At 27.0% G+C, this 11,302-nt stretch overlaps 4 protein-coding genes and 1 non-coding gene across 10 annotated transcripts in view; 4 read left to right on the top strand and 1 right to left on the bottom strand.

Annotated features, from left to right (window-relative positions):
• Nucleotides 1-1,494: 1,494 nt before the first annotated feature.
• Nucleotides 1,495-3,082, top strand: LOC142223422 (uncharacterized). The gene is made up of 4 exons (XM_075293320.1): nucleotides 1,495-1,748; nucleotides 1,802-2,136; nucleotides 2,632-2,796; nucleotides 2,858-3,082. Exons 1-4 carry the CDS (start codon nucleotides 1,550-1,552, stop codon nucleotides 3,065-3,067), a joined length of 909 nt encoding a protein of 302 aa, XP_075149435.1. The 5' UTR covers nucleotides 1,495-1,549; the 3' UTR covers nucleotides 3,068-3,082.
• On the top strand, nucleotides 2,252-2,560 carry LOC142227719 (small nucleolar RNA U85). The gene has a single exon (XR_012720004.1). It is a non-coding gene; the product is annotated as a small nucleolar RNA U85 (small nucleolar RNA).
• On the bottom strand, nucleotides 3,072-4,285 carry Nubpl (NUBP iron-sulfur cluster assembly factor, mitochondrial). Of its 2 annotated transcripts, none has more exons than XM_075293318.1 (2): nucleotides 3,996-4,285; nucleotides 3,072-3,914 (listed from the first exon to the last, which is right to left on the bottom strand). In XM_075293318.1, exons 1-2 carry the CDS (start codon nucleotides 4,141-4,143, stop codon nucleotides 3,079-3,081), a joined length of 984 nt encoding a protein of 327 aa, XP_075149433.1. In that variant the 5' UTR covers nucleotides 4,144-4,285; the 3' UTR covers nucleotides 3,072-3,078. The 2 variants fall into 2 exon arrangements, with proteins under 2 accessions (XP_075149433.1, XP_075149434.1); XM_075293319.1 differs by having other exon boundaries at nucleotides 3,072-3,933; nucleotides 3,996-4,278.
• A 182-nt stretch (nucleotides 4,286-4,467) lies between these two features.
• On the top strand, nucleotides 4,468-6,691 carry LOC142223420 (innexin inx5-like). The gene is made up of 3 exons (XM_075293317.1): nucleotides 4,468-4,902; nucleotides 5,238-5,399; nucleotides 5,472-6,691. Exons 1-3 carry the CDS (start codon nucleotides 4,587-4,589, stop codon nucleotides 6,128-6,130), a joined length of 1,137 nt encoding a protein of 378 aa, XP_075149432.1. The 5' UTR covers nucleotides 4,468-4,586; the 3' UTR covers nucleotides 6,131-6,691.
• A 4,345-nt stretch (nucleotides 6,692-11,036) lies between these two features.
• The window catches only part of Slmap (Sarcolemma associated protein), a 35,458-nt gene continuing 35,192 nt past the window's right edge, over nucleotides 11,037-11,302 (top strand). For all 5 annotated transcript variants that reach the window (XR_012718720.1, XM_075293316.1, XM_075293312.1 and 2 more), the window contains exon 1: nucleotides 11,037-11,284. The gene's annotated coding sequence lies outside the window, so the exon portion shown is untranslated. The remainder of the gene's footprint in view (nucleotides 11,285-11,302) is intronic.

Raw genomic sequence — 11,302 nt, 5'->3', positions numbered from 1 at the left:
TTTATTATTATCCTAACCAAATTCCAATATTAAATGAAAGGGCAGATTATATTGAGATTTTATTAATTTATTACAAGATTTACAATCATAATAAACTACGAAAATAAATACAAAAGTTGCTAACAACAAAGGCTTTTGACCTACATATATGTGAGATCAATTTACATTACAATTTACAATTTTTTATAGGTAATGTTTGTATACCAATGACAGATGGTTATTAGGTTGCAATTATGTGGTCAAACTACAGAACCTAATTCAATATATACTTGCCAGAAATTTCTTCCTTAAGCCTCTAAAAATAAATACAGATCGACTTAGGCTCGTCCTGTGTGCTTAATACAATAAAAAAGCTCGCTTGCCGTAAAAAGTATTTGTGTTTGTTGGTGTATGAAACCTGCAATTTTTATGGAAATTTTGTAATATTCCTTTTTTATAAATCGATGCGATACTTACCTGAAGGCAGCTTCTTTTCTATGGGATAAACTTTATTCAATGTATTGCGGACTATTATGCTGTTCCCCGTTTTGCAAATTTTGTAGCGTCATACCATTTACCATGTCGATGTTGATATAAATATTTATTTGTTGCAACAACTACCTTACGCCCGTCCTATAATTGAACTAAGATTCTATTGGTATACTCAACTTTTGGTTGTACCAACCATTTGTTGATTCCCATGATGTAGGTCTCACTATGCTGGTAGTTAACTCAACAATTTTATGTAGCATAAAACCAAATTTATCGTCATTGGTTATTGTAACCAATTGAATGGTTATGGGAATTTCGTTTTGATCCTGTGAACTTTTTATGGTCGTGTTAGATGTATAATGGGGAAAATAATCAAAACATTGTTCTTGTAACAAAAAATACGTTACTGACATCATTTCGTCATTGTAATGATCGAATTGCAACCAACCATTTCTCTGGGTGCTCTTTTGAAAATTATCCATATGGAAACCCTACGCTTCACAGACTATCAGTTATTCCGGACGGAATGTTGGTGTTTGTAAAGAATCTTACAGTGTGTCGGATCGATACGACTTGCCGGCGATGACTAAATTATCGGTAATACCCATAAACATGCAGCAGTAGCGATTATGCCTTCGGACTTAATGCACACTGTAAGATTCTTTACAAACACCGACATTCCGTCCGGAATAACTGATAGTCTGTAAAGCGCATTAAGTATGATAGTAATTTGAAATTGCTTTTTAATTTACATTTATGTTCTTTTGTTGGAGTTTTTTTTTTATTAAACCAAATTGGCTTTTTGTGGTAAAATTTTTCTGTGCTGTAGTTATATAAAATTATCCCGGGATTCAATATTTAAAAATCCGGAATCCCGAGATTTTTAATACTCGATTTCGAATGACATCTCTAGTCACTATCGGTGTATTTCCATACACAAATCTAAAATTGGTACGTTCTGTGTAGAGTACGTACCTTTGTGTTATTATCCCATCACTGACTCACATGTGCTGTTGTTTGTATTTCTTCTTCTTCTTGAATTTCTTTTGCTCTTTCCTTACGAGAACATTGCCACAAAATGTCCTTATTTGTGCTTGATACAGCGGGCAACCAAGATCTATTAAAGTCCGAGTCTGTTTCCGCGCCAAAATTCAATTCTAAACAAAGAAAAATAATAAATGATGCCACTTCAAAGACTAGTAACAGAGTTACAATTGCACATGATGCCAAAGACGTGGAGGAGCAAAGCAATGCAAAGGAGAAATATGACTTCTTTGGTAAGGACAAGAATGAAATTTTCCAAATCGTAAAACTAAGACTTCGTTATTAGGTCTTCCACCACCCAGTGTTGATATATCCGATGTCATTGGAAATACCTTAGCGGTAAGTCGTAGAAAAACATCTAAGGTGGAACAGGAAATGGATCAAGTAATTTTAAAATCGGATGAAGCTAGCCGCAACAAGAATGAAAAGAAACCAAGACTGAAACGTATGGTAGATCTAGATCATTCGGATTTCAATGAATTCACAGGAAAACGAGACGAATCCCAAATATTCAAAACGGATGTACAAAAAGAGTTGTCAAAATCAGAAATGGTATCAAATTTGGAACAGCTCAAAGAATTGCCAAGTATAACCCAAAAAAGGCAAAGAGCACTGAACAGGGTAAGTTAAAACAATCAATAAATTAAAAAAAAAAAAAATGTTGCTAAACACGCTGATGATATATTCGACATCATAATCCTTTTTGTGTGAAAAAGGATTTCAGTGCTTGGGCAATATTGCTTGAGGCGTTCATATATCAAAGACTCGCATGAGGATAAGCGATAACGCTAAAGATGTTTCAGCCGTTGTAATCTTAGCAATTGTTATTAAAGTACCAAACAGTTGCTGTAAGGCCAGCGGTATATAAAACAACACCAATAGACTATTGCTAGTTAGTAGATTCAAGCTAGCAATTTATTTCGTGTTAATAAAAACAATTAAGACATGAAACTGTGTTTCGCCTATACCTCTCTTTACCGATATATAACGTTTAGATATTGCCGGAAAGCCAATATTGATGACATCTTTAGTAACCTGATTAAAAGCAACATATATAATTTAATAGCCACGAATTTCTTCAATACATTAACTATCTGTTTTGTATTTCTCAAAAAGATTGAACGTTCGAAAACCAAAGGCAAAAACTGGTTCAACATGCCCGCAACAGAGCTAACTGAAGAGGCTGAAAATGATTTGAAACTTCTACAAATGCGTTCTGTTTTGGATCCCAAACATTTCTATAAGAAGAACGATTTGAAAGTATTACCTAAATATTTCCAGGTATTTATATATTAATAAACATTCTATAATGGACATAGCTAATATTAGTACTTTTCTCCAGATCGGTACAGTACAACATTCTGCATTGGATTATTATAGTGAACGTGATGTACGCAAGAATAAGAAACACACGTTGGTTGATGAACTATTGGCAGACACCGAAGCTCAGAAGTATATTAAACGCAAGAATAAAGAAATTGTAATGATGAAACAGAAATATGCGCAACGCAAAGCCATGAAGAAGATGAAGAAACTTAAGAAGAATAAATAGTCAGTTTTTCATTAAGATTGGTCATTTATTTTTTCCTTATTGGCATCAATGTTTTGAAGAATTTCTAATGCTAAAGATTTAAAACTTTTGGCATATTCACCATCCTTATATTTGAGTACCATAGGTACACCGACATCACAGCATTCTGTTATATTTCCATCCATAGGGATAGATGTTAATATTTTTGTATTCATTTGTTTAACAAATTTTTGGGTATTATTTTTAAATATCTCTATCTTGTGGTGACAATTTCCACAAATCGTATGACCCATGTTTTCGGCCAGACCAAATATAGGAACGCCAAATGTTTTGTACATTTGTGCTCCTCTGAGCGTAACTTCCAAAGAGGCAGTTTGTGGCGTACTTACTAGAAGCACACCAGTAATTGGTACATTTTGTGTTAATGACAGATGTATATCACCAGTTCCTGGCGGAGTGTCTACTATTAAAATATCCAAAGGTCCCCAAACAGTTCCTTTCAAAAGTCGCTGCAGGGCAGACATGACTAATGGTCCTCGCCAAATAATAGCATCGCCTTCTTTAGTTAACATACCCATGGATAGACACTTAACTCCATAGTTCACTGGAGGTATTATATGGTTATTGTCATTCACCAAAGGTTCCTCATGAATGTTCATCATAAGTGGTATAGATGGTCCAAATACATCAGCATCCAAAAGACCCACTCGTTTTCCCATCGATGCTAATGATACCGATAAGTTGACTGCAACTGTAGATTTTCCAACTCCTCCTTTTCCTGATGCTACTACAACAATATTTTCTACTCCAGGTAGATTTTTTCTCTTTGGTAATCCTCTGGCCATTAACGCTTCCTGGTGTGGTGATACTTTTGAAGAAATCAAACGCTGTTTTATTTTTATAATAGTTATATTTCGGCTAATTTTTTGAGCTTATTATGATAACATACCTTTGTCATGGCCAATGTCACTTGATGTCTGCCCAACATATTTATTTTTAAATCCAAAGGATAAACCGAAATTGTTGATTACATATGACCACACAATCAAATCGGAGCCTTCAAAACATAAATTTGAGGCGGTAGTCATAGCGACCATTGGCGGCTCAGAAATGTATTATTTCAGTGCCGCTTTTCAATGGTCGCTTTAGATGTAAAAACATCAATTTTGTACGATAGTCAAAATACCGTCTAATCTTGTAATTTGATCGGCGTACCCATATTCTAGCCCAGTAATTTAATAAAAAAAGTTTGTACTTTGAGAGAAATTTTTGTTATTTCTCTTATTTACTACAAGTAAAGGAAAACAACTCGGTTTTATTTGCACTTGACAGATATTCTTTTGTATATGCATTTGACAGACAGTGTACGTCATGCGTAACATTTTAAATAAAGCTTCTATTGATACCGTTATAATTTTGAAGTTTTATTGTTTACTGCACGGAATGTCCGCCAAAACACGTTTTTTCCTTTAATAAAATTGTCTTTCATTAGAAAATATAATTTTTCCTGAACAAATCTTTGTGAAATCTGTGAAAGACCATGTATGACGCAGTGAAGCCTCTATCAAAATATTTACAATTTAAGTCTGTGAGAATATATGATTTGATCTTTACGTTGCATTCCAAATGCACGGTGGTCATATTACTGACATGTACCATTCTCCTTTCCGCCAAACAATATTTTGGAGAACCAATCAATTGTATTAGTGACGAGAAGCAGTTGGATTATGTGAATTCCTATTGCTGGACTATGGGAACATATATTTTGAATTATTACGATATAGAAGAATATTTTGCGTATTTGTCAAACAGTACCAAACTCGAAGATCGGATGAAGGCAATGGAAATAGCAGAAGGTAAGACAAATTGGTAACATAATATTATCAAAGTTAAGACGATGAAAACCTTAAAATAATTGGGCCACCACCACAAAGATGACATCGATGTTCCCAAAGATCATTCACGGATATCGCAAAAATTCGACTGAATTGTCATCTTAATGCAAGGGACATGATATCTATACGAAACCCTGAAAGAAATAATCTTACCTCGAATTATTCAATATAATTCCATTGTAGTTCGCTTGACCATAAAGTACAAAATATAACAGCGTCTAAAACTTTATTAAGTTTTCAAAAAAGGAGTTGGACCGGTTCAATAAATCTGAATTTTTTATTCATTTTTTAAACAGGAGTTGGACCAGAAATTATTAATAAATCTGAACGTGTATACATGCGCTACTATCAATGGGTTGTTATTGTATTGCTTATCCAGTCTTTTGTCTTTTATTTTCCATCGTTCCTATGGAAAATTTGGGAGGGTCAGCGATTAAATGAATTATGCTCTGGTATAGGTAAGACGATAGATACAAGTCCCTACATATATATATAGGTAATGTCACAATATTTTTCTTGTTTTTTTTCAGGAACTTCTTTATTACCCGATGATACTTATTTATCAAAGAGAAAAAGTTTGCTAACATATTTCAGCTCCGATTATAAAGATGTACATTTCTGTTATATTGCTCGATATGTCTTCTGCGAGACACTTAATTTTGCTATAAGCATTATCAACATATTGTTCTTGGATCTATTTCTTAATGGATTTTGGGTAAAATATAGTCTTGCTATAGCTGCTTTGCCACAATACAATTGGGAACGTTGGAATGCAATAACATCGAAAGTATTTCCGAAAATATCTAAATGTATGATGGCCAAAACTGGACCTTCTGGAGGCAAGACAACTTTTGATAGTTTGTGTCTACTACCACTGAATATTTTGAATGAAAAAATTTTCGCCTTTTTATATTGCTGGTTTATTGTGATGTGCGCTATGTCGGGTATAAATTTAATTTATCGTTATGTAATGATATACAATCCGTCCTTCCGTTTACATTTGTTACATTGTCGTGCTCGCTTCATGCCCAGATCTTACATAAGGAATGTTATTTCGGACTTTTCTTTTGGTGACTGGTTTGTTCTATTCAAAGTGAGTAGAAATATAAACCCTGTGGTATTCCGAGACCTTATGCAAGATCTCTACGAAAAATGTAATGCAAAAAAGCCTATGGATTTAAAGATCTGAGAAAAATACCTTCTTGTTTTCTCGTTATTTATTTTTTGTTACTTTTATTATTTTTTTGTAAAAATGAACTACTTGATATTGAATTTAATAAAAATATTTTTGTTTCTTAGATGTAAGATCTATAATAGCCTAGGTTATTAATATTCCTACATACGTCCCAAGTACGTATGTAGAGAACTAACTAAAAGACTATCATGCATTTGAATGCTATAATTTAAGTAATTAAATATTAAACTATAAGTATTATACTCAAGTTGATGATGTACCGAGACTACTTCATCCCTTTTTTGTGCCTTGAAAATGTGAATTACTACTTTTTTTATTATGTATCCAAAAAACTGGACTTACGAACATCATATATTTCAATTAATATTTTTGTATTACATATTCTTCCATTTCATTCCATCAAAATTCAAATATTTCGAGATCAGTGAACTATAAGAAGATCTACTATTTTCTGTTATTTTTTACTCGACTACTTTGCATTATTTTATAATTGGCTTAAAAACAAGATAAATGTGAACTTAATAATAAATAAATATTGTAGACAACAAATATAAACGTGACAATTTGCTTCAATTTTTTTTTGCAGATTTTATATATTTTATATAATATATATAATCGCCAATATAAAAAAAATTGGTTTTCACCATATTGTGAAACTACTTTCGGAGGGAGGTCTATTCATTGAGCTGACATTTGGATAAATAGTATAAGTGAGCATAAAATAACGGCTATCATTCCTAACTTACAACCTATCATTTCTTGGTTTCAATGGACGTTAGTAGTACACCAAGATTAAACTATTTGGAGTGTTCCTTGAGCTGGATCTCACGACCTAAATAGTGAAGATCGACCTAGACATTGCTGAGGGCAGTATTCTTACAGTACATAATTTTTAATTAGATTTTTCTATATTATTTCCCACCTCTAATTACATGTATGAAGTCCATACTATCGACCTAGAGCCCTCAATAGGCCTATTTTTTTTTGGTACTCTTTCGAGCCAAAAATAATTACCAAAGTTTGGAGAATATTTTACCAAAAACCAAACAAAAAAGATTTTGTCAAAATTTTATTTCTATAGAAAATTTTGTCAAAATTTTATTTCTATGGAATATTTTGTCAAAATTTTATTTCTATGGAAAATTTTGTCAACATTTTATTTTTATAGAAAATTTTGTCAAAATTTTATTTCTATAAATTATGTAAATTTTTTCTATAGAAAATTTTGTCAAAATTTTATTTCTGTAGGAAATTTTGTAAAAATTTTATTTCTATAAAAATTATGTAATTTTTTTTCTATAGAAAATTTTATTTCTATAGGAAATTTTATCAAAATTTTATTTCCATAGGAAATTTTATCAAAATTTTATTTCTATGGAAGATTTTGTCAACATTCTATTTTTATGGAAAATTTTGTCAAAATTTTATTTCTATAAAAAAGATGTCAAAATTTTATTTTTATAGAAAATTTTGTCAAAATTTTATTTCCACAGAAAGTTTTGTCCAAATTTTATTTCCACAGAAAATTTTGTCAAAATTTTATTTTTATAGAAAATCTTGTCAAAATTTTATTTTTATAGAAAATTTTGTCAAAATTTTTTAATTTTGTCAAAATTTTATTTTTATAGAAAATGTCAAAATATTATTTTTATAGAAATTTTGTCAAAATTTGATTTTACTGGAAAATTTTGTCAAAATTTTATTTTTATAGAAAATTTTGTCAAAATTTTATTTTTATAGAAAATTTTGTTAAAATTTTATTTCTGTAGAATATTTTGTTTATTTCTATAGAAAATTTTGTCAAAATTTTATTTTTATAAATAATTTTGTCAAAATTTTATTTCTACAGAAAATTTTGTCAACATTTTATTTTTATAGAAAATTTGGTCAAAATTTTATTTCTATAAAAAATTATGTAAAATTTTTTTCTATAGAAAATTTTGTCAAAATTTTATTTCTATAGGAAATTTTGTCAAAATTTTATTTCTATAAAAAATTATGTAAAATTTTTTTCTATAGAAAATTTTATTTCTATGGAAGATTTTGTCAACATTTTATTTTTAGGGAAAATTTTGTCAAAATTTTATTTCTACAGAAAATTTTGTCAACACTTTATTTTTATAGAAAATTTTGTCAAAATTTTATTTCTATAAAAAATTATGTAAAATTTTTTTCTATAGAAAATTTTGTCAAAATTTTATTTCTATAGGAAATTTTGTCAAAGTTTTATTTCTATGGAAAATTTTGTCAAAATTTTATTTTTATAGAAAATTTTGTCAAAATTTTATTTCTATAAAAAATTATGTAAAATTTTTTTCTATAGAAAATTTTATTTCTATGGAAGATTTTGTCAAAATTTTATTTTTATAGAAAATTTTGTCAAAATTTTATTTCTACAGAAAGTTTTGTCAAAATTTTATTTACACAGAAAATTTTGTCAAAATTTTGTCAAAATTTGATTTTACTGGAAAATTTTGTCAAAATTTTATTTTTATAGAAAATTTTATTAAAATTTTATTTCTATAGAAAATTTGTTAAAAATTTATTTCTATAGAAAATTTGTTAAAAATTTATTTCTATAGAAAATTGTGTCAAAATTTTAGTTTTATAAATAATTTTGTCAAAATTTTATTTCTACAGAAAGTTTTCTCAACATTTTATTTTTATAGAAAATTTTGTCAAAATTTTATTTCTACAGAATGTTTTGTCAAAATTTTATTTCCACAGAAAATTTTGTCAAAATTTTATTTTTATAGAAAATTTTATTTCTATAAAAAATTATGTAAAATTTTTTTCTATAGAAAATTTTGTCAAAATTTTATTTCTATAGGAAATTTTGTCAAAATTTTATTTCTATGGAAAATTTTGTCAACATTTTATTTTTATGGAAAATTTTGTCAAAATTTTATTTCTATAAAAAATGATGTCAAAATTTTATTTTTATAGAAAATTTTGTCAAAATTTTATTTCTATAAAAAATTTTACATAATTTTTTATAGAAATAAAATTTTGACAACATTTTATTTTTATGGAAAATTTTGTCAAAATTTTATTTCTATAAAAAATGATGTCAAAATTTTATTTTTATAGAAAATTTTGTCAAAATTTTATTTCTACAGAAAGTTTTGTCAAAATTTTATTTACACAGAAAATTTTGTCAAAATTTGATTTTACTGGAAAATTTTGTCAAAATTTTATTTTTATAGCAAATTTTATTAAAATTTTATTTCTATAGAATATTTTGTTTATTTCTATAGAAAATTTGTTAAAAATTTATTTCTATAGAAAATTGTGTCAAAATTTTAGTTTTATAAATAATTTTGTCAAAATTTTATTTCTACAGAAAGTTTCTCAACATTTTATTTTTATAGAAAATTTTGTCAAAATTTTATTTCTACAGAATGTTTTGTCAAAATTTTATTTCCACAGAAAATTTTGTCAAAATTTTATTTTATTATAATTATTTTATTATATAATTATGTAAAATTTTTTTCTATAGAAAATTTTGTCAAAATTTTATTTCTATAGGAAATTTTATTTCTATGGAAAATTTCGTCAAAATTTTATTTTTATAGAAAAAATTTTCAAAATTTTATTTCTATAAAAAATTATGTAAAATTTTTTCTATAGAAAATTTTGTCAAAATTTTATTTCTATGGAAGATTTTGTCAACATTTTATTTTTATGGAAAATTTTGTCAAAATTTTATTTCTATAGAAAAATGATGGCAACATTTTATTTTTATAGAATATTTTGTCAAAATTTGTTTTGTCAAAATTTTATTTTTATAGAAAATTTTGTCAAAATTTTATTTCTACAGAAAGTTTTGTCAAAAATTTATTTCTACAGAAAATTTTTTCAAATATTTTTTTATAGAAAATTTTGTCAAAATTTTATTTCTATAAAAAATTATGTAAACTTTTTTTTCTATAGAAAATTTTGTCAAAATTTTATTTTTATAGGAAATTTTGTCAAAATTTTATTTCTATGGAAGAATTGGTCAACATTTTATTTTTATGGAAAATTTTGTCAAAATTTTATTTCTATAAAAAACGATGTCAAAATTTTATTTTTATAGAAAATTTTGTCAAAATGTTTTTTTATGGATAATTTTGTCAAAATTTTATTTTTATGGATAATTTTGTCAAAATTTTATTTTTATAGAAAATTTTGTCAAAATTTTATTTTTAATTTTATTTTTATTTTTTATATTATATTTTATTTCTGCAGAATATTTTGTCAAAATTTTATTTCTATAGAAAATTGTATTTATATAGAAAATATTGTCAAAATTTTATTTTTATAAAAAATTTTGTCAAAATTTTATTTTTATAGAAGATTTTATTAAAATGTTATTTCTGTAGAATATTTTGTTAAAAGTTTATTTCTATAGAAAATTTGTTAAAAGTTTATTTCTATAGAAAATTTTGTCAAAATTTTATTTCTATAGAATATTTTGTCAAAATCTTATTTTTATAAATAATTTTGTCAAAATTCTAACAACAACAATTTATTCATAAAAAATGTAGAATTTCACATATTTTCCACCTTCGTATTTAAAATCTACAGTTTTAATTCATAAATTGTTAAAGGAGCAACAAGTATTTGATAGAGTGTTTATTTATGGCAGCTAAAATCATTTTATGAACAAAATAATCACAATAAATTGATATTATGAATCGAAAAAAATGACATTGCGAAATTTTAACCTTTGACTTGATAAAATACCATTGCAACGGTATTTTGGATAGCTCATACAAATGTTGCATACAGTACTTAAAGAAAATAGCGCTATCACATTGTTCAGTAAACCAACTTGATAACGTTACGTTACTGCAGTACGTATCCGACTAATTAAACTCAATTCTAATATCGTTATCGAATTTCCATCACATCACTAAGTCCTAATTGTGCAAAAAAACGACGAAAATTTTCCAGCGGCCAGACCAGCCACTAATAATATTAATAAATTTAACAGAAAAATCAAGCGAAATTGCGAATACAAATCGATTTATTATTTAGTGTGAACCATTAATTGATTCTACATTTTTGTGTTATTCAATCAAATGAATGGGATATCGAAAAAAATTGTAAGAAACGAATGAAATATAATTTTCGATTGGAAAGAAAAAAAGAAGAAAGAATAAGGTGCGTATAACGAGCTAC

Source organism: Haematobia irritans, chromosome 2, assembly GCF_050003625.1.
Source record: "Haematobia irritans isolate KBUSLIRL chromosome 2, ASM5000362v1, whole genome shotgun sequence".
Lineage (NCBI taxonomy): Eukaryota > Metazoa > Arthropoda > Insecta > Diptera > Muscidae > Haematobia > Haematobia irritans.
The sequence above is the reverse complement of the archived record's forward strand: the minus strand, read 5'-3'. Positions and strand labels throughout refer to the sequence as shown.